The 24,942-nt window shown below is 44.2% G+C and overlaps 1 protein-coding gene across 1 annotated transcript in view; it reads right to left on the reverse strand.

The window, feature by feature from the left end:
* Positions 1-24,481, reverse strand: part of LOC136426951 (mucin-3B-like) — an 88,104-nt gene extending 63,623 nt beyond the window's left edge. Inside the window, exons 1-32 of the mRNA XM_066415669.1 lie at positions 24,197-24,481; positions 23,365-23,882; positions 22,718-22,899; positions 21,227-21,450; positions 20,833-21,013; positions 20,117-20,383; positions 19,353-19,760; positions 18,964-19,187; positions 17,075-17,290; positions 16,542-16,753; positions 16,189-16,319; positions 15,863-16,086; positions 14,820-15,684; positions 13,824-14,047; positions 12,592-13,603; positions 12,119-12,342; positions 11,145-11,847; positions 10,556-10,779; positions 9,812-10,337; positions 9,192-9,415; positions 7,933-8,905; positions 7,457-7,680; positions 7,081-7,333; positions 6,389-6,754; positions 5,603-6,259; positions 5,277-5,340; positions 4,991-5,150; positions 3,403-4,495; positions 2,883-3,106; positions 2,042-2,588; positions 1,516-1,739; positions 124-982 (exon numbers count right to left, since the gene is read on the reverse strand). Coding sequence (XP_066271766.1) covers positions 124-982; positions 1,516-1,739; positions 2,042-2,588; positions 2,883-3,106; positions 3,403-4,495; positions 4,991-5,150; positions 5,277-5,340; positions 5,603-6,259; positions 6,389-6,754; positions 7,081-7,333; positions 7,457-7,680; positions 7,933-8,905; positions 9,192-9,415; positions 9,812-10,337; positions 10,556-10,779; positions 11,145-11,847; positions 12,119-12,342; positions 12,592-13,603; positions 13,824-14,047; positions 14,820-15,684; positions 15,863-16,086; positions 16,189-16,319; positions 16,542-16,753; positions 17,075-17,290; positions 18,964-19,187; positions 19,353-19,760; positions 20,117-20,383; positions 20,833-21,013; positions 21,227-21,450; positions 22,718-22,899; positions 23,365-23,882; positions 24,197-24,481 — 12,718 coding nt within the window. The remainder of the gene's footprint in view (positions 1-123; positions 983-1,515; positions 1,740-2,041; positions 2,589-2,882; positions 3,107-3,402; positions 4,496-4,990; positions 5,151-5,276; positions 5,341-5,602; positions 6,260-6,388; positions 6,755-7,080; positions 7,334-7,456; positions 7,681-7,932; positions 8,906-9,191; positions 9,416-9,811; positions 10,338-10,555; positions 10,780-11,144; positions 11,848-12,118; positions 12,343-12,591; positions 13,604-13,823; positions 14,048-14,819; positions 15,685-15,862; positions 16,087-16,188; positions 16,320-16,541; positions 16,754-17,074; positions 17,291-18,963; positions 19,188-19,352; positions 19,761-20,116; positions 20,384-20,832; positions 21,014-21,226; positions 21,451-22,717; positions 22,900-23,364; positions 23,883-24,196) is intronic.
* Positions 24,482-24,942: the final 461 nt, after the last annotated feature.

Raw genomic sequence — 24,942 nt, forward strand, 5'->3', positions numbered from 1 at the left:
AAGAAAAAAATAGGCTGTTATAAACACTAAAATGAATGGTAGCTAAATTTCGTGACTTTAAATGTCTTTTTCTTGAAATTGATTCATATTCTATTGGCCCCAGAATGAAGTGAAGAAACTTACTTGTGACTACTGGCTTTGATGTAGTATATTCTGGTGCAGTTGTTTCAGGCTTTGTGGTGTAGGTCTCTGGAGTTGTCGTTGATGATGGAGTTGTCACCTTCCTTGGAGTTTTGTATGTTGTTGTGTCAAACTCTGGCCTGGTGGTCTCAGGGTAGGTCTTCTCTGGCCTGGTGGTCTCAGGGTAGGTCTTCTCTGGCCTGGTGGTCTCAGGATAGGTCCTCTCTGGCCTGGTGGTCTCAGGGTAGGTCCTCTCTGGCCTGGTGGTCTCAGGGTAGGTCCTCTCTGGCCTGGTGGTCTCAGGGTAGGTCTTCTCTGGCCTGGTGGTCTCAGGGTAGGTCTTCTCTGGCCTGGTGGTCTCAGGGTAGGTCTTCTCTGGCCTGGTGGTCTCAGGGTAGGTCCTTTCTGGCCGGGTGGTCTCAGGGTAGGTCTTTTCTGGCCTGGTAGTCTCAGGGTAGGTCTTCTCTGGCCTGGTGGTCTCAGGGTAGGTCCTTTCTGGCCTGGTAGTCTCAGGGTAGGTCCTCTCTGGCCTGGTGGTCTCAGGGTAGGTCCTCTCTGGCCTGGTGGTCTCGGGGTAGGTCTTCTCTGGCCTGGTGGTCTCAGCGTAGGTCTTCTCTGGCCTGGTAGTTTCAGGGTAGGTCCTTTCTGGCCTGGTGGTATATGTCTCTGAAGTTGTTGTAGATGAGGGAGTTGTCACCTTCTTTGGTGTTTTGTATGTTGTTGTTTCAGTCTCTGGCCTGGTGGTATATGTCACCTTTGTTGCTGTTACAGTTGCCTTAGTTGTGCAAGTGTTGGAGCAGGTCAGCCTGTTGTTGTAACATTGACACACATGGCAGCGACCTTGCTGGATGACTGTACCAGGCTGAAATACAAAGAGATAATTTCACTTTTTCAAACAAAGGCACTATTTCAAAGTTTAGTCAATGAATCTCTCATAGATCTGTAAAATCCAGTCTTACAAACAAAGTCTGTACCTTGATGTGACAGCGAATGCCTTGTTTTGTGACTCAGTGATTGAGTTAAGAATTTTTAGCTAAATTCTCACATATCATCATACTTAAGTCAATTCATTTCATTACATGTACTTTGGCTTCTTCCATGTGTTACTATTTTCTTTGTGTCTGCAATAGTTGAGTCATTTCACCTGCAAACATCTACTAAGTGAATTCCACCAGGGTACGTAATTCCGCCGCCCTGAAAAGATATGTCCAACCAGTACTCCAATGCAACGTCCTCCAATATAATTCACTCCTGTATACTCCCGTTTTTCAAAGCGGCAGATTTATGTAACCTGGCAGATTTAATGTTAATGGAGGTAAGCTTTTAAAATCCATAACTAAACACTTTTTACCATAAAAAATGTTCAGTTGGTAACCTAGTAAGTAATTTACATACCGGTACTCTGGTACCATCTGGCAGGAGACATTCACACTCTGTTGGCTTGATGCAGTGGTACTGGTCCTTGCGGACATATCCCTTGGGACATGGTGGACACTCTCCACATGTTGGGACGCAAGAGCTCCTGTCACCTCGGATGCACTGGGTGATCTTATTCCTGTAGCAGTGGCAGGTCTCTTCACACTTGAAGGCACAGCCGTAAACCCTCTTCTTACATTGAGCTGCAATAACAAACAGGTATATATTTCTTTAAACCATCCACAGATTTTATCTCAAATCATGCACATACTACAGACTGTGCACATACTACATATTTCAGGGTGTGCCATTACTTATTTCTTTGCAGACTGCAGAAAGCATGTCTTGGATAACCAATATCAAAATCACTGAACAGATATATTTGAAAATGGTAAGAGCTTTTAATTATAATAAAATCATAATTTTTTCGATAAACCCATTAGTCATTAGATCTCAATGGAAAGTATGACACAAGCTAAAGAAAAGAAGAAGGAAAGAAACTAACTTGTGACTATTGGCTCCGATGTAGTATATTCTGGAGCAGTAGTTTCAGCCTCAGGTCTGGTGGTGTAGGTCTCAGGCTTGGTAGTGTAGATCTCAGGACCAGGCCTGGTGGTGTAGGTCTCAGGCTTGGTGGTGTAGGTCTCAGGCTTGGTAGTATAGATCTCAGGACCAGGCCTGGTGGTGTAGGTCTCAGGTCTAGTGGTGTATGTCTCAGGCTTGGTAGTGTAGATCTCAGGACCAGGCCTGGTGGTGTAGGTCTCAGGTCTAGTGGTGTATGTCTCAGGCTTGGTAGTGTAGATCTCAGGACCAGGCCTGGTGGTGTAGGTCTCAGATGTGGTGGTCCATGTCTCAGATGTGGTTCCTGGAGTTGTGACCTTCCTTGGTGTCTTGTATGTAGTAGTCTGTACTGTTGTTGTGCCAGCAGAAGTGGTCTCTGGTGTTGCCACGGTTGTGGTGATCTCAGGCTTTGTGCACATGTCGCGGCAAGTAAGGGCATTGTTGTAGCACTCGCAAACTCTGCACTCACCAATCTTCTTTGTTGTTCCAGGCTGTGGAGTGATAATTAAATCTTGATGTAACACTTTCTTGAATTCATGTCTGGGTTTTTTTCCCACACCATAGTAGATTTTCTGGATCATTGACTTGGGCTAATTTTAACAGGCAAAGATTTGCAACAAGAACACTAATCATTTTAACATAACATACAATCTCTTGCAAGATGAGAGAATATGTCATTGATCTATGGTAGTCATACAATATTGTAGTAACAATTCAAACATGTCAAACTTTTGCTGATGTTAACAGTGTAGATGATACAGAACAAATGAATTAATGGCACCTACCGGAACGATAATCCCATCTGCTGTTACACAAGGACATTCTGTTGGCTTCACACAGCGATTCCTGTCAACACGAACATAGCCCTTTGGACAAGGTGGACACTCGCCGCAGGTAGGGACGCATGAAGAAGCATCACCAAACACACACTGGGTGATCTTGAACCTGTAGCAGTGGCAGGTCTCCTGACACTTGAAGGAGCAGCCATACACCTTCTTGGCACACTCAGCTAGAAACCAAACATGTAAGAGAATGAAACTTTTGGACACAAACCAATTATACATGTCATGCATGATGTAGCTGGTAGCAACAGTTACTTCATGTTTACTTTGACTAAATCTGCACTCTCTGATTCAAGCCTTTAAACATACTTGATTAATAAATATATTCATTTTGCTTTTATAGAATTTGGATGATCCATGCTTGCTTGTCTCACATGTAGCTAGAAAGTGTGCAGCTGGGGATACATTAGCCCATGTACAGGGGGTCACTAGTCTTTGAAAAAATACAGTTGGATACACTCACTGGTCACTTCTGTTGTAAACCGAGACTTAGTTGTTTCTTGAATAGTTGAGGTCCATTCTGTAGTTGTGGTTTCAGGGTAGGTCTTCTCTGGCTCAGTACTCTCAGGCTTGGTGGTCTCAGCTGAAGTTGTTGTTCCTGGAGTTGTTACCTTTCTTGTAGGCTTAGTGGTCTCAGGATAAGTCTTCTCTGGCCTGGTGGTTTCAGGGTAGGTCTTCTCTGGCCTGGTGGTTTCAGGGTAGGTCTTCTCTGGCCTGGTGGTCTCAGGATATGTCTTCTCTGGCTGTGTGGTCTCAGGGTAGGTCTTCTCTGGCCTGGTGGTCTCAGGATATGTCTTCTCTGGCCTGGTGGTCTCAGGGTAGGTCTTCTCTGGCCTGGTGGTCTCAGGGTAAGTCTTCTCTGGCCTGGTGGTCTCAGGGTAGGTCTTCTCTGGCCTGGTGGTCTCAGGATATGTCTTCTCTGGCTGTGTGGTCTCAGGGTAGGTCTTCTCTGGCCTGGTGGTCTCAGGGTAAGTCTGTTCTGGCCTGGTGGTCTCAGGGTAGGTCTGTTCTGGCCTGGTGGTCTCGGGGTAGGTCTTCTCTGGCCTGGTGGTCTCAGGGTAGGTCTTCTCTGGCCTGGTGGTCTCAGGGTAGGTCTTCTCTGGCCTGGTAGTCTCAGGGTAGGTCTTCTCTGGCCTGGTGGTCTCAGGGTAGGTCTTCTCTGGCCTGGTGGTTTCAGGGTAGGTCTTTTCTGGCCTGGTAGTCTCAGGGTAAGTCTGCTCTGGCCTGGTGGTCTCAGGGTAAGTCTGCTCTGGCCTGGTAGTATATGTCTCTTGAGTTGTTGTAGAGGAGGGAGTTGTCACCTTTCTTGGCGTTTTGTATGTTGTTGTATCAGTCTCCGGCCTGGTGGTCTCAGGGTAGGTCTTCTCTGGCCTGGTGGTCTCAGTAGTAGACCCAGTAGTTGCTGTTGTTGTTGTGACTTCAGGTTTGGTAGTAAGAACTATGGTGGTTGTACTTACAACAACTGGTGTTGTGGTAGTGCAGAAGTTTTCACATCTCAGATTGTTGTTGTAACAGTCACAGATATGGCATTCATCAATCTGCTTCTTTTCACCAGGCTAGTGAGACAGAAATTTGACATTAACAGGAAAATACCATTATAACATATACAATGTATACCAATATAAAAGATGTACTAATTAGATATTAATTCATTATTGAAATATGATTTAAAAATTAGAATATGGACAAAGGAATTATAATTATATTCAGCCACAACTGAGTCTTCAAATAACATACCTTAACTACTTATAAGCTAGGAACGAAGAAGAAAATATCAACTTGTTCTTAGGTGTGACTATCTAGTATGCCATTCAAACTGGACTGAAACCTGGACCACTTAAAGAATTGTAGCTTTAGTTGCTTGATTCTACATGATGGCTATACTCCATCCATTACTGTGCATAGGCAACATCACTTCCAGAAGCATAGCACACCATATGATATGCTTGCTTTCCTAAGCAACAAGGTAACCAGTTATCTATATCATTCTTAAGCTTCTGTGACATCATACTTTAAAAATGGTAGCAAAGGAAAATTGGATGTTAACATACCGGAATGACAGTACCATCAGCTGTAACACAGGGGCATTCAGTTGGCTTCACACAGTGTTCACGATCCTTACGGATGTATCCCTTGGGACATGGAGGACATTCACCACATGTTGGTACACAGGTACTCCTGTCACCATACATACACTGTGTGATCTTATACCTGAAAGGTAACATTGGCATTAAAAAGCAGTCTGTAGCTCCAATTGCAAAGTTACATGTATTGAATTCAAAATGACAAATTTGTTCTTGATTTTATTTTTATACATATTACAGGAAATGTACACACCTGTAGCAATGACAGGTCTCTTCACACCGGAATGAGCAGCCATAGACCTTCCTCTCACATGCAGCTGTTGGTTGTGAAAACACAGAATTTGGAAGTTCAACACTGTTGGAAATATTCTGACTATTGTCTCTTACTAAGGTGTCTGTCATAAACAGTACAAATCTGTGTGTTCATTATGCTTTTCTTTTGCTCTATTTTTTTAAACAATGAGCATCTACATTTGTAAATGTAGGTTTGTGATCAGAAGAACATCCCTGTGAATAGTTGCACTATATATAGATAAGCATCCTTGGGACAGTAAATGCATGATACAATGTACTACTCACTTGTAAGTTCTGTAGTATACCAAGGCTTGGTTGTCTCAGGAACAGTGGTCCAAACAGGTTTAGTTGTCTCAGGGTAGGTCTTCTCTGGTTCAGTAACCTCAGGCTTGGTGGTCTCAGGGTAGGTCTTCTCTGGCTCAGTGACCTCAGGCCTGGTGGTCTCAGGGTAGGTCTTCTCTGGCTCAGTAACCTCAGGCTTGGTGGTCTCAGGGTAGGTCTTCTCTGGCTCAGTGACCTCAGGCTTGGTGGTCTCAGGGTAGGTCTTCTCTGGCTCAGTAACCTCAGGCTTGGTGGTCTCAGGGTAGGTCTTCTCTGGCTCAGTGACCTCAGGCTTGGTGGTCTCAGGGTAGGTCTTCTCTGGCTCAGTAACCTCTGGACGTGTAGTCTCTACTGTAGTACCAGCTGGAGTTGTGACCTTTCTTGTAGGCTTAGTTGTTTCTGGGTAGGTCTTCTCTGGCTCAGTCACCTCTGGCCTAGTGGTCTCAGGGTAGGTCTTCCCTGGCTCAGTAACCTCTGGCCTGGTGGTTTCAGGGTAGGTCTTCTCTGGCTCAGTCACCTCAGGCTTGGTGGTCTCTGGGTAGGTCTTCTCTGGCTCAGTAACCTCTGGCCTAGTGGTCTCAGGGTAGGTCTTCACTGTTGTTGTTGTACTTGGAGTAGTTGCTGAAAAAGATTAGATACTATTATAAATACAAGATATTTCAATGCAAACTGTCACTCAAAAAAGTAAGCTCAGAGGAGAAAATAGTAAGAGCATGTTTCCATGATGAATGTTTTAGTCTGTTTCCTTACTTTTAGAGCAGATGTCAACATTAGCATTGCAGCACAGCAGACGCACTTCATAGTTGTAGCAGTATGGGCTGATTCCTCTCATCATCATCTGGAACTTGCTGGGACCAGTGGCATGAGTACACACACAGCCGACCTCACAGTTAGCCACAACATTCTGGCCTGTCTTGGAGTAGTCGATATGTGTTCCCACAGTGCGGCATTGGATCCTTGTGATCTTACTGTTTGGCCTATCAATCTTGAAGCCATGGCGACGGAGGCTGGTGAAAGACTCATCGTCACCATTGACAGCTGGTGTTGGGTAGCAGGCATCCATCCAGCTGGTCCAGGAGCAGACCTCATGTTCCTCATAGCATCGTGTGGTAGGTACTATGTAGGGTTTACAGAAGAAGAAAAAATATCAATGAGGTAAAAATGTTCTACATTTCTATGGACAGCAGGTACTTATATGTTGAAACATACTTTTTCATTGAGTCATACATTTGTCATAGGCTGACCATACAGGCTTGTATATAATGTTACATATAAGTTCTTACTGGAGAGCTAATCCATACATGAAGGGAAATTGTCTTAAGTCTGTTGTATGTTCTGCTAAAATATAATCAACAATGCTGCAAGAGTCAAATCACTCAGCCCCAGTTTTCTGTCACAGTACATACTTTTAGGGGGGGGGAACATATTACATAGTTGTATACCTTCTGTTGTCACTGTTGACAGTGTTGTAGTTGGTCTTGCTGTTGTAGCTGGTGTTGTAACTGGTGTTGTAACTGGTGCTGTAACTGGTGTTGTAACCTTTTTAGGTGTCTTGTATCCAGTGGTGATTGCCCGGCTTGTTGTTGTTGCTGTTGCCTCTGTTGTTGCCGTTGTTGTGCACATGTTGGTACACGTCAATGTGTTCTGGTAACATGTGCATACCTGACACTGCCCAACCTTAATTGTCTTGCCCGCCTGGAAATTGGAATAAAGACATTAAAGGAAATAAGAAGACATGTTTTCACTTGAACAAACTTTCATTCAATTACAGAGTATAACCTAAATTGATTAGTTTCATAACTCGTAATGGCAACTCACCGGTACAACAATGTTTCCATCCGTGATACAGTCACACTCTGTAGGCTTGACACAGTGATACAGGTCCTTCCTGATGTAGCCCTTGGGACATGCAGGGCACTCACCACAGGTGGGCACACATGAACTCCTGTCACCACGCTGGCACTGGGTGATCTTGTACCTGTAGCAGTGGCAGGTCTCCTCACACTTGAAGGAACAACCATACACCTTCTTCGCACATTCAGCTGAATTTAAAAATATATACATGTCATGTTAATGGCTAAGCCCTGTGCAAAAATAGACAGATTTTGATAATGGACAAACTCTGATTTAGTTACATGTACATGTACATGTGTTCCCACGTGCACCCCGCTGTTCTTCATATGACCATAAACACGTAAATCTGCATCTCAGACAGAAATACACAATTTCATTAACTGTGAAATCTGTAGCTATATTCCTTTTGATCTATTGCAAGAAAGAGGAATTTAACATACTTGTCACAGTAGTGTATGTTTCAGGCATTGTTGTAGTGACACCTGGCCTTGTTGTAAATATCTCAGGCTTGGTGGTGTATGTCTCAGGCCCAGTGGTGTATGTCTCAGGCTTGGTGGTGTAGGTCTCTGGCTTGGTAGTATAGGTCTCAGGCCTGGTAGTGTAGGTCTCAGGGCGTGTAGTTGTACCTGGAGTTGTAACCTTTCTTGGTGTCTTGTAGGTTGTTGTAGCCACAGTTGTGTATGTCTCTGGCTTAGTAGTGTAGGTCTCAGGCTTGGTGGTGTATGTCTCTGGCTTGGTGGTGTATGTCTCAGGCCCAGTAGTGTATGTCTCTGGCTTGGTGGTGTAGGTCTCAGGCTTGGTTGTGTATGTCTCTGGCTTAGTGGTGTATGTCTCAGGCTTGGTAGTGTAGGTCTCAGGCTTGGTAGTGTAGGTCTCAGGCTTGGTGGTGTATGTCTCTGGCTTGGTGGTGTATGTCTCTGGCTTGGTGGTGTATGTCTCAGGCTTGGTAGTGTATGTCTCTGGCTTAGTGGTGTATGTCTCTGGCTTGGTGGTGTATGTCTCTGGCTTGGTAGTGTAGGTCTCAGGCTTGGTAGTGTATGTTTCAGGTCCAGTAGTATATGTTTCTGGCCTGGTGGTGTAGGTCTCAGGCTTGGTGGTGTATGTTTCTGATGTAGTTGTGACCGTAGAAGAGGGAGTTGTAACCTTTCTTGGTGTTTTGTACGTTGTTGTTTCTGTCTCAGGCTTGGTAGTGTATGTCTCTGGCTTCGTCGTGTATGTCTCAGGCTTGGTGGTGTATGTTTCAGAGGTAGTTGTAGTTGGAGTAGTAACTTCCTTTGTTGTTTGGTAGCCAGTTGTCTCAACCATTGATGTTGTGGTTGTTACACTTGATGTTGTGCAGAAGTTAGAACAGACAAGCTTGTTATTGTAGCACCTGCAAACTGTACAGTCATCGATTTCCTTCGTCTCTCCAGCCTGTGAAGAAAGTTATATCATATAAGAAAAATATAAAGATCTCTGTTTATACTGTTAATATTTGATTGAAAGTGAACTACATGTAGAATAATGTGTCATACATTAAAGACATCTATAACACCTGAGCGTGTATCACATTACAAAGAATTACTTTGGAATCTTTTGCACCTTGGAAAGGATGATACATGTATGGACACCAATTTTCTTTTTGTTGGCTGTTGGCTGTCATTTCAATGACAAAGTGACAAGCAGTACAGCACATTAGAATGCATAAGGCCAAATTTACCTTGACCACAACACCTCCATCAGTGACACAGTCACACTCTGTAGGCTTGATGCAGTGGTACTGGTCCTTGCGGAGATACCCAGGTGGGCACTGTGGGCACTCCCCACATGTTGGAACACATGTGCTTCTATCACCATACTGGCACTGGGTGATCTTGTACCTATAGCAGTGACATGTCTCGTCGCATTTAAAGGCACATCCGTACACCCTCTTCTGACATTGTGCTGCAAGTAAAAAAGAACCACCATTATAAACACAATCATCTTTCAACTGACAAAAGCCTACAGTCACACAGTATGCATATAGCGTTAAGTGCTGGTAGATTGTCTTATGGTTCTTGTCCATTTGATTGTAAATGAAGCACAGACATGTAAGTCAGTCGATTAAGAAGAATAAAGCTTGCTTATATTTTCCTGTTGTCTTTCAAATTGAGGTGGTATATTTTCATGACTATCACCAACATAACATCAAATCTAGATATGATTGAAATGTCACACTTTGCTTGTATCATAACTTTCCATTTCTAACCTTGTCTCAAGAGAAAATTAATTTCTCATCTTAATGATTGTTTGATTGCTCGCGTCTTTCTTTACAAGAACTGTAAATCTTTGACAACTCACTTGTTTGCATAGGCTTAGTTGTTGGATATTCGGGTGCAGTTGTAGGTACTATAGGTTTAGTTGTATAGATCTCTGGCCTTGTCGTGTAGGATTCAGGCCTGGTGGTGTAGATCTCTGGTCGTGTTGTTTCCTCTGGACCTGGTGTTGTGACCTTACGACCTGTTCTATAGCCAGTTGTGGTCTCTTCTGGCCAGGTGGTGTATGTCTCAGGCCTGGTGGTGTAGGTCTCTGGCCCAGTGGTGTAGGTCTCAGGCCTGGTGGTGTATGTCTCAGGCCTGGTGGTGTAGGTCTCAGGCCCAGTGGTGAAGGTCTCAGGCCTGGTGGTGTAGGTCTCAGGCCCAGTGGTGTAGGTCTCAGGCCTGGTGGTGTAGGTTTCTGGTTTGGTAGTGTAGGTCTCTGGCTTGGTAGTGTATATTTTTGGTGTAGTGACAGTTGAGGTAGTAGTTGTGCAGATGTTCTTGCAAGTCATTTTGTTGTTGTAGCACTCACAGGAGGTACATTCATCCACCTTCTTTACTGTTCCAGGCTGAAGTTAAGAATCAAAAGGAATAGTCATGTATGCTTCTACTCATCATCAAAATATACCTATGGATGTATGATATCAATTTCAAATTGCTCATTGTCATTTTCAGAGATGAGAAATGTTTTAGACAACTACTAACTGATTAGGAAAGATAAACCCAGGGAGGCTAAAAAAAGATGCCAGATGTAAAGGGCGTAATGAAAGGGCATAATGTAACATACCGGAATGATAGTTCCATCAGCAGTGACACATGGACACTCAGTAGGCTTCACACAGCGGTTCCTGTCCACGCGGATGTAGCCCTTGGGACAGGGTGGACACTCCCCACAGGTAGGAACACAAGACGACTCATCACCAAACACACACTGGGTGATCTTGAACCTGTAGCAGTGGCAGGTTTCCTCACACTTGAAGGAGCAGCCATACACCTTCTTGTCACATTCAGCTGAAAGAAGATGAAGAGGTATCTATTGTCATCCATTTAGCCATTAACATTACATGTTATTATTTGAGCAGCAAAAATGTCCCAAAAGCAATGAATTGTGCTAGCAGATATTCTGACAAACCTTTTAATTTCATACTCAAGATGAAATATGAAATTCAGCTAATGGCCTTCAGAAACATAGCTATAGGGAACAAGTCGTTTGTAGGGGTTACACCCAAATGTTCTGACACCCCTATTAAACCCTAGGGCATTGGAACATAGGGGACTAGAAACATAGGGCTGTCTCCGTTTGCAAGTTATTAGTAAATAAATTAGATCTGTACATGGAATGTCCCAGCCTGTGTTTTATATAAGATTCTACTTACTTGTGACTTCAGTTGTGAATGTTACAGGAGTAGTCCTCCCTGTCGTGAAGACTTCTGGCTTGGTGGTGTATACCTCTGGCTTGGTGGTGTAGACCTCTGGCTTGGTGGTGTAGACCTCTGGCTTGGTGGTGTAGACCTCTGGCTTGGTGGTGTAGACCTCTGGCTTGGTGGTGTAGACCTCTGGCTTGGTGGTGTACACCTCTGGCTTGGTGGTGTATGTCTCAGGCCTAGTGGTGTAGGTCCCTGGAGTTGTTGTAGAAGAGGGAGTTGTCACCTTCCTTGGTGTTTTGTATGTTGTTGTCTGCACTGTCGTATAAGTTTCTGGTTCAGTGGTGTAGATTTCAGGTCTAGTGGTGTACACCTCTGGCTTGGTGGTGTATGTCTCAGGCCCAGTGGTGTAGGTCTCAGGCCTGGTGGTGTATGTCTCAGGCTTGGTGGTGTATGTCTCAGGCCCAGTAGTGTAGGTCTCAGGCCTGGTGGTGTATGTCTCTGGCCCAGTGGTGTAGGTCTCAGGCTTTGTTGTCCATGTCTCAGGCTTGGTGGTGTATTTCTCAGGCTTAGTTGTATAAGTCTCAGGGCGTGTTGTCTGCTCCTGTGTTGTTGTTGTCCTTGAGGTTGTGGTTGTACAGATATTTTCACACTTCATGTTGTTGTTCTCGCACTTGCATACCATGCATTCTCCAACCTTTGTCACTTTTCCTGCCTGGAATTGTCAAAATGGGATATTTGACTAGATAAAGTCTGACTATTGGCCACTCTTTAAAAAAAATATTCTATTACAAGTAGTTTTAGGTTTGATACAGATTTAACAGAAAGAACATGACAAACATCATTAGTTTTCAATCCAATTATGAATAATCTTAAATAATCTTTTTAAGACAGTAACATTAAAATATGGTATCCTACATTACTCTCTCTCCCCTTCTATTAACTAAATTGCTAATATCACTGTTATAAAAACATTTTATACATACTGGTACAATAACACCATCTGCAGTGATGCAGTCACACTGGGTAGGTTTGACACAGTGGTCTCGGTCCTTCCTGATGTATCCCTTGGGACATGGTGGACATTCACCACATGTAGGCACACAGGAACTCCTGTCACCATACATACACTCTGTGATCTTGAACCTGTAGCAGTGGCAGGTCTCCTCACAACGGAAAGAGCAGCCATACACCTTCTTCTTACACTCAGCTGTATAAGATGGTGGAGAAATTGAAACTGAATACAGTACAGCACATAACAAGTTGACATGAACAGTCATCACAACATTGCTGTCTTTCATTCACCATTCAGTCATTTTGCTTTATCAAGCTGTATGCTTTCCTTTATCATACAAGGCTACAAAACATTTCATGAACAAATATATTGAAAGCTGGGTTAAAGTGTGATGTTGCTGCTAATGCTAAGTACTTGCAAACAAGATAATTCATGTATGCTTACTTGTGACAGCTGTAGTCACCCAAGGAAGAGTTGTGGACTCAGGCATTGTTGTTTCTGTTTCTGGTCTAGTTGTGTATGTCTCAGGCTTAGTGGTGTATGTCTCAGGCTTGGTGGTGTATGTCTCAGGCTTGGTGGTGTATGTCTCAGGCTTGGTGGTGTAGGTCTCAGGCCTGGTGGTGTATGTCTCTGGAGTTGTTGTAGAAGAGGGAGTTGTCACCTTTCTTGGAGTTTTGAATGTTGTTGTCACCACAGTGGTGTATGTCTCTGGTTTAGTGGTGTAGGTCTCAGGCTTGGTGGTATAGGTTTCAGGCTTGGTGGTGTAAGTTTCCGGTCTAGTGGTGTAGGTCTCGGGCCTGGTGGTGTATGTCTCAGGATCAGTGGTATATGTTTCGGGCCTGGTGGTGTATGTCTCAGGACCAGTGGTGTATATTTCAGGCCTGGTGGTGTAGGTCTCAGGTCTAGTAGTGTACGTCTCAGGCTTGGTGGTGTATGTCTCAGGCTTGGTGGTGTATGTCTCAGGCTTGGTGGTGTATGTCTCAGGCTTGGTGGTGTAGGTCTCAGGCCTGGTGGTGTATGTCTCTGGAGTTGTTGTAGAAGATGTTGTCACCTTCCTTGGAGTTTTGTATGTTGTTGTCACCACTGTAGTGTATGTCTCAGGCTTGGTAGTGTATGTCTCAGGCTTAGTGGTGTATGTCTCGGGCTTGGTGGTGTATGTCTCAGGCCTGGTGGTGTAGGTCTCTGGCCTGGTGGTGTAGGTCTCAGGCTTGGTGGTGTATGTCTCAGGCCTGGTGGTGTAGGTCTCAGGCTTGGTGGTGTATGTCTCAGGCTTGGTGGTGTATGTCTCAGGCCTGGTGGTGTAGGTCTCTGGCCTGGTGGTGTAGGTCCCTGGTACAGTGGTGCTAACAACCTTTGTTGTTACCTCTGTTGTTGTTGTGCAGAGATTCTCACAGGTCATTTTATTATTCTCGCACTTGCAGACGGTGCACTTATCGACATATTTTTCTGTGTTGGCCTGCAACAAAAAGGCAATGCTTACTACCATCTTACATATTGTTCTTCCATACAGGCTAGTCTACAGTTGTTATTATCTTCAAAATTAGAATTAAGATTTCCATTTGTGTACAATAATCTATGAGAAATCTAAGATCTAAGATGATTTACTCATAATATGTCAGAAAAGCTGAATCTGTCAACAATACAAGTCAAATTGGCCATGCATGATTTGTACTTACAGGAACTATCTGTCCATCAGGAGTGATGCAGCCACACTCTGTAGGCTTCACACAGTGGTACTGATCCTTGCGGATATATCCTGGTGGGCAAGCTGGGCATGGCCCACAGGTTGGGACACAAGAACTCCTGTCGCCATACATACACTGCTTAATCTTGTACCTGTAACAGTGGCAGGTCTCCTCACAACGGAAGGCACAGCCATACACCTTCTTCTGACATTCAGCTGTGGAACAATTAGAAGTGTTTGATTTAAAAACCGTATGTTGCAGATGGCTGAAAATGTCATCAGAGTAATTCTTGTCAAAACAGTTGTACACTGAACTGTGTTTATAACTTCCTCTGAATGATCAGGACAAACATGACTTCTTCAGTTCTTGCTTAAACCTAGTTCTGATCTGATCAAAAATATAGTCATAGGTTGAGACAGAGAAGTGTGCATGGCATGTAGTACCAGGCGGCAGGTCATATGAAAGGTATGCAGCCATATGGATAGATTTCAGTACCAGGAACAGGGACATATGGACAGCATTCGGCACCAGGGACAGGACCATGTGGATGATTTTTAGCGATGGGGACAGGGCCAGGTGGGTGGTATTCAGCACCAGGGACAGGACCATATACATGCTATTTAGTACCAGGAGCAGGGTCGAGCAAAAGGTATTCAGCACAAGTTACAGGGCCATGTGGCTGGTATTTAGCATCAGGGACAGGGCCGTGTGGATGGTATTTAGCATAAGGAACAGCACCATGTGGCTGGTACAAACTAGCTTTGATCTGTATCATGACAGTCTGAACATACATACCATACCAATAACCGAAATTAGAAGAATCTCAATGGAACTCACTGATGGTAAATGCCTGGAGTGTCAACATCACCTCACTTACATTCTTATAAAAGAAGGATCAGAGGACTGATCGAAAGCTTGTTGGTAAGTGGTTTACTTTGTGTACAGTAAAGATTACTGCCTAAATTAGAATACTTCCAATGAACTCACTTGTAATTTCAGTTGTGTACCAGGGAGTGGTGTTCTCAGGCACAGTTGTAGAGGTCTCAGGCCTGGTAGTGTATTTCTCAGGCTTGGTGGTGTATGTCTCAGGCTTGGTGGTGTATGTCTCAGGCTTGGTGGTGTATGTCTCAGGCTTGGTGGTGTATGTCTCAGGCTTGGTGGTGTATGTCTCAGGCTTGGTGGTGTATGTCTCAGGCTTGGTGGTGAACTGCTCTGGGCGTGTTGTGGAGGATGGAGTAGTCACCTTCCTTGGTGTTTTGTATGTTGTTGTAGCAACAGTGGTATAGGTCTCTGGCTTGGTTGTGTATGTCTCAGGCTTGGTGGTGTATGTCTCAGGCTTGGTGGTGTATGTCTCAGGCCCAGTTGTGTATGTCTCAGGCTTGGTGGTGTATGTCTCAGGGCTGGTGGTGTATGTCTCTGGCTTGGTGGTGTAGGTCTCAGGACCAGTGGTGTACGTCTCAGGCTTGGTGGTGTAGGTCTCTGGAGTTGTTGTAGAAGATGGAGTTGTCACCTTCCTTGGAGTTTTGTATGTCGTTGTCACCACCGTAGTGTATGTCTCAGGCTTGGTGGTGTATGTCTCAGGCTTGGTGGTGTATGTCTCAGGCTTGGTGGTGTATGTCTCAGGCTTGGTGGTGTATGTCTCAGGCTTGGTGGTGTAGGTCTCAGGCTTGGTGGTGTAGGTCTCAGGGCTGGTGGTGTATGTCTCAGGCTTGGTGGTGTAGGTCTCAGGCTTGGTGGTTGTATACACTTCAGTTGTTTGCTCTGGTTCAGTTGAACAGAGATTTGAACAGGACAGCTTGTTCTCATAGCATGTACAAACCTTGCAGTTGCCAACCTTAACAGAAGTCCCTGCCTGAAACACATTGTAAGAAAGTATTGATTCAATGTTTGTCCCGGACAATCTTTCATACATAGCTTATATTAAAGTGGAAAGTGTCTAGTACATTAAGATGTTAGGAAATATGGAACAGGAAATGGATAAGTCTCAAGAACTAACTCGGCTTTTCAGGCTCATATCAAACACTACTTACTGGAATGATGACACCATCTTCAGTGATACAGTCACACTTGGTAGGTTTCACACAGTGATACTGGTCCTTCCTGATGTATCCTTTGGGGCATTGTGGACATTCTCCACATGTGGGCACACAGGCTTTAGGGTCGTCCCGCTGGCACTGGGTGATCTTGTACCTGTAGCAGTGGCAGGTCTCCTCACACTTGAAGGAGCAGCCGTACACCTTCTTTGCACATTCAGCTGTGGAACATTGTTTTGTAATCAACATTGTCATTGAATGTAATCAGAAAATCTTGTATTCTACAGACAAGAACAAAGCAGTAGCATAATTACCACACTTACTTGTTACAGTTGTATAGGTAGTTGGCAAAGTTGTTTCTTCCTCCGGTGCCGTTGTAGAAATCTCAGGCTTGGTTGTGTAGATTTCTGGTTTGGTAGTGTATGTCTCAGGCTTGGTAGTGTAGGTCTCAGGCCTGGTGGTGTAGGTCTCAGGCTTGGTGGTGTATATCTCAGGCTTGGTGGTGTAGGTCTCAGGCTTGGTAGTGTATGTCTCAGGCCTGGTGGTGTATGTCTCAGGCTTGGTGGTGTATGTCTCAGGCCTGGTAGTGTATGTCTCAGGCTTGGTGGTGTATGTCTCAGGCTTGGTGGTGTAAGTCTCAGGCTTGGTGGTGTATGTCTCAGGCTTGGTGGTATACGTCTCAGGCCTGGTGGTGTATGTCTCAGGCTTGGTGGTGTAAGTCTCAGGCTTGGTGGTGTATGTCTCTGGAGTTGTTGTAGAAGATGGAGTTGTCACCTTCCTTGGGGTCTTGTATGTTGTTGTCACCACTGTAGTGTAGGTTTCAGGCTTGGTGGTGTATGTCTCAGGCTTGGTGGTGTATGTCTCAGGCTTGGTGGTGTACGTCTCAGGCTTGGTGGTGTATGTCTCAGGCCCAGTGGTGTATGTCTCAGGCCTGGTGGTGTAGGTCTCAGGCCCAGTAGTGTATGTCTCAGGCCTGGTGGTGTATGTCTCAGGCCCAGTGGTGTAGGTCTCAGGCCTGGTGGTGTATGTCTCAGGCTTGGTGGTGTAAGTCTCAGGCTTGGTGGTGTATGTCTCAGGCTTGGTGGTATACGTCTCAGGCCTGGTGGTGTATGTCTCAGGCTTGGTGGTGTAAGTCTCAGGCTTGGTGGTGTAAGTCTCAGGTCTAGTGGTATATGTCTCTGGAGTTGTTGTGGAAGAGGGAGTTGTCACCTTCCTGGGTGTTTTGTATGTTGTTGTCTCAGTCCCTGGTGTGGTGGTGTAGACCTCAGGCCTGGTAGTGAAGGTTTCTGGAGTTGTGACGGTTCCTGTTGTCTCAATAAGTGGAGTGGTTGAGATGGTTGATGTTGTGCAGAGGTGTGAGCAGGTGAGCTTGTTGTTGTAGCAGGTGCACACTGTACAGTCATCAATCTTTTTTGGAGTCCCCGGCTAGAAAATTCAGGATATGAAAATGTCACATTCATATCTAAAATAAGGACCTAAATGACACTGTACATGTTCAGAATTCTACAGCAAAACATTTCAGAATGGTTAAGTGGTTGTATTGAAATTGAATAAATTGTACTTTTAATAATACTCATTCCGTGAAAGCACCGTGAAATTTACAAAATGGCTGATAATATGCTTAAGACATAAGGGCAGCTATAATTAAGGGTTAATGACCCGCCCCGAGGTGTATATGGTGTCATAACGCCTGGTCATGTGCTATAACCACCGAATAAAACCACCATGTGAGCGAAGCGAACGAGGTGGTTTTATGAGGTGGTTATAGCACATGACCAGGCGTTATGACACCATATACACCGAGGAACAGGCGGGTCATTAACGTTATTATCACATAGCCTATCCAAACTGACCCATATAAGAGAGACAAATTTCTGTATAATACATAGATTCTTTATTTAATACTATACATGTGAAATCAATCCATTGTACATATGATCTTCATATAATCCAATGTAAACAAGCGGTGACTTGTCTTCGAGCCCACACGGTTATAAATTGACAGGTTGTTAGACGCCTAGGTGTGGTAAGAATCGTACATGTTTACCTCCCCTTTGCCGCAAGTTGTAGTTTCCCCGGATAATTATTACTCAAGCCGGAAAAAAAATCCCACAGAAGCGTACACATATCGAGCCGAGATCATTGTAGGTACAAACCTGTAAGAATTTGGGCGATTTTGACCGTAATTCTTTCGATGCCAACACATCGGTTTCGGGAAGTTACGTGTTCGTGACTTGGGCCATGGGGAGGGGGGCGTTTGTTTTTAACAAGACGACATCACTTTGCCAGTAACATTTTTAATTTTCGTCAGGTAAAACCCCTCAGAAACGTGAACATACCGGTCTGGGGTCCTCTTGGGTAGAAACGTAGGAGGTTTCATGGGCGATTTCTTTGTCTGCCATGATTTGCTACTTCGGGAAATACAATGTGATGAGTGGGGAGGGGACTCTGTGTGCCCGCTGCTTCTTGTTGGTCACACTCGTCGGCTTCCTTGCCCCTCAACCGCTGAAGTATGTTCCTGGGCGTCTTCCCCAACTTCCCATGACCCGAAAACTGACTCTAAGTCGGCGTCTGACAGTTCCTCGACGAAAAACTGTGGTACTCTTATGGCGGACGTTCGAACGCGTTCTGCGAACGATCGTCTGGGCCGGTTCCACTTTGACGGCGGGGGTGTGAAAAATATTGTTTTTAGTCCTTCCGTTTGAATTTTACTTGAATTGAATTTTTTTCCTTTTTTCATGAATTCTTCATGTATTCTTAGGACATTTGGGGGAATTTTAAGACAATAAAGATATTTTAAACAAGGTTAAGAAAAAGATGCATCAAAAAGATACCCCCATCTACAAAATGCAACGGTTTTGTTATGGCATGACGTCAATAAGTGGTGTGTTATGGCGTGATAACAGACCACTTATTGTGGGCAATGGAGGCTTCTGATTGGTCGACACCATCTGGCCATGTGATAATATGCTTATAAACATAACATTATTCTATACGTACTATTGTCTTAGTAGATTACAGCACAACACAACTCACCCTTCATGTCAACATAAATAAGAAGATGTAAATAAAATCTGAAATAAGGGACTGAAACATACTGGCACAACAACCCCTTCTTCTGTCCGGCACTCGCATTCTGCTGGCTTGATACACCTGTCCCTGTCCATCCTCACATACCCAGCAGGGCAGGGTGGGCACTCCCCACATGTTGGTACACAGGCCTTAGCGTCTCCATATGCACACTGGGTGATCTTAGTCCGGTAACAGTGGCACACTTCATCACACTTAAAGGCACACCTGTAGACCTTCTCTGCACATTTGGCTGAAAAGATTGATATACATTGTTCAGGTTCATCTATACTATGCCTTACAGTACAGTCACATGATTATGTACCTGGTCTCTGAATCTAAACTTTATCTCATGTCATGTTTCTGCATGCCACAGAGGAAACATAAATACACATGTATGCACACACAGGGCACTTACTTGTTGCCAAACCCTCTGGTGTGGTGGTGTACACCTCTGGCCTGGTGGTGTAGGTCTCAGGCTTGGTGGTGTAGGTCTCAGGCTTGGTTGTATAGATCTCAGGACCAGGCCTGGTGGTGTAGGTCTCAGGCCCAGTGGTGTAGGTCTCAGGCTTGGTGGTGTAGGTCTCCGGCTTGGTTGTATAGATCTCAGGACCAGGCCTGGTGGTGTATGTCTCAGGCTTGGTGGTGTAGGTCTCAGGCTTGGTTGTATAGATCTCAGGACCAGGCCTGGTGGTGTAGGTCTCAGGCTTGGTGGTGTACACCTCAGGTGTAGTGTCCCTTCCAGGTGTTGTGACTCTCCTGGGTGTCCTTGTGGTGGTCTCTCCTTCTGGCCTGGTTGTAAACACAGGTGTGCCCGGTGTTGTTTCTGAAGGAGGTACATATTAAAGTTAATGCAAATATTAGACATCATTGCATGAACTTGAAGTTGCTTAATTCAATCTCCGTTGCTATGATTTGTCGACAGTCAACTGAATAAGTGCACAAATTAGAAGAGATTAATTGTCAGTTATCTCCAAGCTCTTTTCCTTTGATCACACAAAAAAGTTCCCAAATACCCACTGAAACACAATGTAAGTGCCTGATAAAAAGACAACTGTATGTAAATGAGAGGGTTGGTGATCTTACGTTCAGAACAAATAGGGACATTGGCACAGCACAACACGCGCACTTCATAGTTGTAGCAGTATGGGCTGATTCCTCTCATCATCATCTGGAACCTACTGGCTCCCGTTGCATGGGTACAGACACAGCCGACATCACAGTTGGCCACGACATTCTGACCTGTCTTTGTGTAGTCGATATGTGTTCCCACAGTGCGGCATTGGATCCTTTTGACCTTCTGGTTTGGCCCACCGACGTTAAAGCCGTGGCGACGTAGGTTTGTGAAGGATTCGTCGTCACCATTGACAGCTGGTGTTGGGTAGCAGCCATCCATCCATGCTGTCCAGGAGCATGCTTCCTCCTCAGTGTAGCATCGAGTGGTAGGTACTAACAAATAGAAATAAAACGTAAGTGAACCTATAACTGAAACAGGATAATTTGTCATAATCTTAGCTGGGATGTAAAAGATGTGCACTTGTTAGAAGCAGAACACAAAATTACATGTATACTTAATGCTAGTTTGCCTAAATCCATTGTGTAACCCTATGTTCATTGCTTTATAAATTAGGCTGTTGAGGGAAATTGTTACATGCCTCATCAGAAATGCTGTCAGACTTGCAAGCTTTTAATAAGTGACTCAAGACTTCAAAACACTATAACATGTATAGCATCAGGTAAACAATGATATCGGCATGCAAAAGAAAGAAATGATGGATTATTCTTTTGCCAGATTGGTGTCAATTGAAGATGCATTAGAATTAGATAAAATAGCATTAAATATGACAGTTTCATTCCTATAGTAGATTGACTGAGGCTCATTGAAATGGATAACGTACCTGTGGTAGTCACTGGTGTAGTTTTCTCTGTAGTGACCTTCCTTGGAGTTTTGTACCCAGTGGTTGTCACTGATGGAGTTGTTGTTGCCACAGATGGGGTTGTACATAGGTTGACACAAGTCATTTTGTTGTCATAGCAGTTGCAGACTGTACACTGGTCGATCTTCTGAGTGGTACCAGACTGGAATATAGAAAAAAGTCATGACTGTTAACCTTTTAGTTCTTGACAGTCCTGAATCTTTTATTTTCTTGAAATATCCAAAAACTTGTGTGCAATTATCACCCTGCTGTTGTAAAAGGAAACAAAACTGTATATAATTCTCTATTTTCATAAGACCAGGGCAAAGAGCTCTTTTTTACAACCAACATGAAAAATGGAAGTCATGTTACCTACCGGAACAACAACGCCATTGTGGGTGATGCAGTCACACTCTGTTGGCTTGACGCAGTGGTACTGATCCTTGCGGACATATCCCTTGGGACATGGTGGGCACTCTCCACATGTTGGGACGCAAGAGCTCCTGTCACCTCGGATACACTGGGTGATCTTATTCCTGTAGCAGTGGCAGGTCTCTTCGCACTTGAAGGCACAGCCATAAACCCTCTTCTTACATTGAGCTGTGTAGACATGCAAGGAATAAGTTAAATACTGTACATCATTAGCTTTTTAGGCAGTGAGAAGCAGTAAGAAAACTGGATTGTAGAGTTCTGCCACCATACATCTACATCAGAACCATACCCAAACACTGTCCATTAAAATTGTACAGCAGATCAGTCAGCCAACTCTATCCACTGCAATGCTACTACCAGTTACATAAATTTTGCCAAGAGCATATACTTTTATCAATAACATACAACCTGGATGCGATAACTGAAGGCACATATGGTATATACATAAAAGAATGTTTGGACATTAGAACAAGCTATGTCTAAGTATATGACATGTGATATTTCAATATGTTGCTTTATCCCATATGATTGTGTGTAATCAAACTCATTTGTATGCACTTATTCGTTTGTATGTATGTATGTATGTAGTAGACCTTACGAAAGTCGCTGTGCTTTTGTTGTGTCAATAAAGATCTTCTTGATAACTCTAATTGGTCATGAACAAAAGACAATAGGAGGCTAAAAACTGTGCAACGACAAAGCCTCATAGGTGGCAAAGATGAATGCTAATTTTAAAAGTGTTAACTTAATCCTCAGCTGTTTTCAGCACCAGGGACAGGGCCATATGGACAGGACTCATCACCAGGAACAGGGCAATTGGAATGGTATTCAGCACCAAGGAGAGGGCCATGTAGATGGTATTCAGCACAAAGGACAGGACCATGGGGAAGTATTCTGCACCAGGGTAAGAGCCATGTTGATGGTATTCAGCACCAAGGACAGGGCTATGTGGATGGCATTCAGGGACAGGGCCATGTGGTTGGCATTCAGCACAAGGGACAGGACCGGTAAAATTTAGGCTAGTTTAGTCTGTTTATAGAGGACAATCTTTTCAAACATTCTACTCAATTTCAGATGTTATAGTCTTCAGCAGATTATGCAAATGACCAGAATTAGTAGAATATCAATAGAACTCACTATTATGGCAGTAAATGCCTGTGCGTTTTCCATAAAATAGAATTTTTTCAAAACATGTACTTGTAATTCCAGTGGTTTACCAGTTTTAACACTGTACATATAAATTAGAACCAAACACAGCCAACATCATAACAATTGTATTGCAGACCAGTCAGCCAACTGAAACATGTAACATGTCAAACACTGAACTTCCTTTTCAGTTCAAGACAAAGAATTGCCCTGTGACCATCATTGATTGGTTATCACAGCCACGAAAAGAATATGAAAACAGTAAAACAAAAAAATATATTAATCTTACTTGTGACAATTGGGCTTGTTGTTGGATATTCAGGTGCAGTGGTAAAGACCTCAGGCTTTGTGGTGTATGTCTCAGGCTTTGTGGTGTATGTCTCAGGCTTGGTGGTGTATGTCTCAGGCTTGGTGGTGTATGTCTCAGGCTTGGTGGTGTATGTCTCAGGCCCAGTGGTGTATGTCTCTGGTCTGGTGGTGTATGTCTCTGACGTTGTTGTAGAAGAGGGAGTTGTCACCTTCCTTGGTGTTTTGTATGTTGTTGTATACATTTCTGGCCCAGTGGTGTAGGTTTCTGGCTTGGTGGTGTAAATCTCAGGCTTGGTGGTGTAAATCTCAGGCTTGGTGGTGTAAATCTCAGGCTTGGTGGTGTATGTCTCAGGCTTGGTGGTGTATGTCTCAGGCTTGGTGGTGTATGTCTCAGGCCTGGTGGTGTATGTCTCAGGCCCAGTGGTGTAGGTCTCAGGACCAGTGGTGTAGGTCTCAGGCCCAGTGGTGTATGTCTCAGGCTTGGTGGTGTAAATCTCAGGCCTGGTGGTGTATGTCTCAGGCCCAGTGGTGTAGGTCTCAGGCTTGGTGGTGTATGTCTCAGGCTTGGTGGTGTAAGTCTCAGGCTTGGTGGTGTATGTCTCAGGCTTGGTGGTGTAAGTCTCAGGCTTGGTGGTGTAAGTCTCAGGCTTGGTGGTGTATGTCTCAGGCCCAGTAGTGTATGTCTCAGGCCTGGTGGTATATGTCTCAGGACCAGTGGTGTATGTCTCAGGCCCAGTGGTGTATGTCTCAGGCCTGGTGGTGTAGGTCTCAGGCCCAGTAGTGTATGTCTCAGGCCTGGTGGTGTATGTCTCAGGCCCAGTGGTGTAGGTCTCAGGCCTGGTGGTGTATGTCTCAGGCCTGGTGGTGTATGTCTCTGGAGTTGTTCCGGAAGACGGAGTTGTGACCTTCCTTGGTGTTTTGTATGTTGTTGTCTGAGGCCCGGTAGTCTCAGGGTAGGTCTGCTCTGGCCTGGTGGTGTATGTCTCTGATGTGGTGGTGTATGTCTCTGATGTGGTGGTGTACGTCTCAGGTTGAGTTGTGATTTCAGTTTCTGGGGTAGTTGTTCCGCAGACATTGTCACACTTTTCCTGGTTATCTTCACACCTGCAGACGTTACATTTGTCCTTCCACCAGACACTGCCAGCCTAACGTGAGCAGAAGGATGGTCAGTTCAAGGTACATGATATATCTACAATTTACGTACCATATTCATTTGTACCATATTCATTCTAAGAAAACAAAAACATAATTCAATTATGAATATGTTACGTCTTGGACCACACTTTGTATTTCATACATGCCCTATGTTGCCTTAGATTAGTCTCTTTGGTCCTTTTGTATTCAATGGAAACTTTGTGACAATATCTTTTTTTGTGTTATTTCCTCTTCTTAAGGTAGTGCATTTCACACTAATATTACAACAAACCAGTAGAAGCTGACGTTATAATCTATTACATACCGGCTTAATTGTGCCATCCTCAAGCATACAGGGGCACTCGGAGACCTTGCAGCAGGTGTTGGCATCAATCAGAACGTAGTCAGGAGGGCACTTGGGAGGCGCTCCACATCTTGGGCAGCACGTCTCGTCATACCCATACGTACACTCTGTGATCTTCTTCCTGTAGGAGTTGCAGGTTTCCTTGCATGTGAAGGAGCATGGTTGCAACACCTGGCCAGGTGGGCACTCTGCAGTAGGAACATAAGTTACAGTAATCATGAAAAGTGTTTCAACCTCATCTATCATACCTTAGCTGTCTTTAACACATCATTAGTACTGTAACCACATCAACATTGTCACAATAGCTATAATATAACTAGAGTTCCACGAACACATTATCTTCGCCAAATAATCAAGGCTTATTATGGATAGTGATTAGTATTTACATGCTTATCACCCCCTGCAAATTTGATCATGCACCATGGAAGTTATGATGGGGCGAATGAGTCCAGTCTAGATAGGGTTAATTATAAAAAATCATTTGATGGTACAGGACTAGTGTATGTTTCTAGTGTGCTGATATATGTTATAACTGGTCATGAAAAATATGAGTATGTTGATATTATATGAGCCACAAAGGTTCGATATTGCAGTGTTGTAAGTTGAAAGTGATGATGAAATGGTACAGGCAATATATATATGAATACAATTAATCTTTATTCCATATCATACACATTTTGAAAGGCATAGTACATGTGACTTTTCTA

This window comes from Branchiostoma lanceolatum, chromosome 2, assembly GCF_035083965.1.
Source record: "Branchiostoma lanceolatum isolate klBraLanc5 chromosome 2, klBraLanc5.hap2, whole genome shotgun sequence".
NCBI lineage: Eukaryota > Metazoa > Chordata > Leptocardii > Amphioxiformes > Branchiostomatidae > Branchiostoma > Branchiostoma lanceolatum.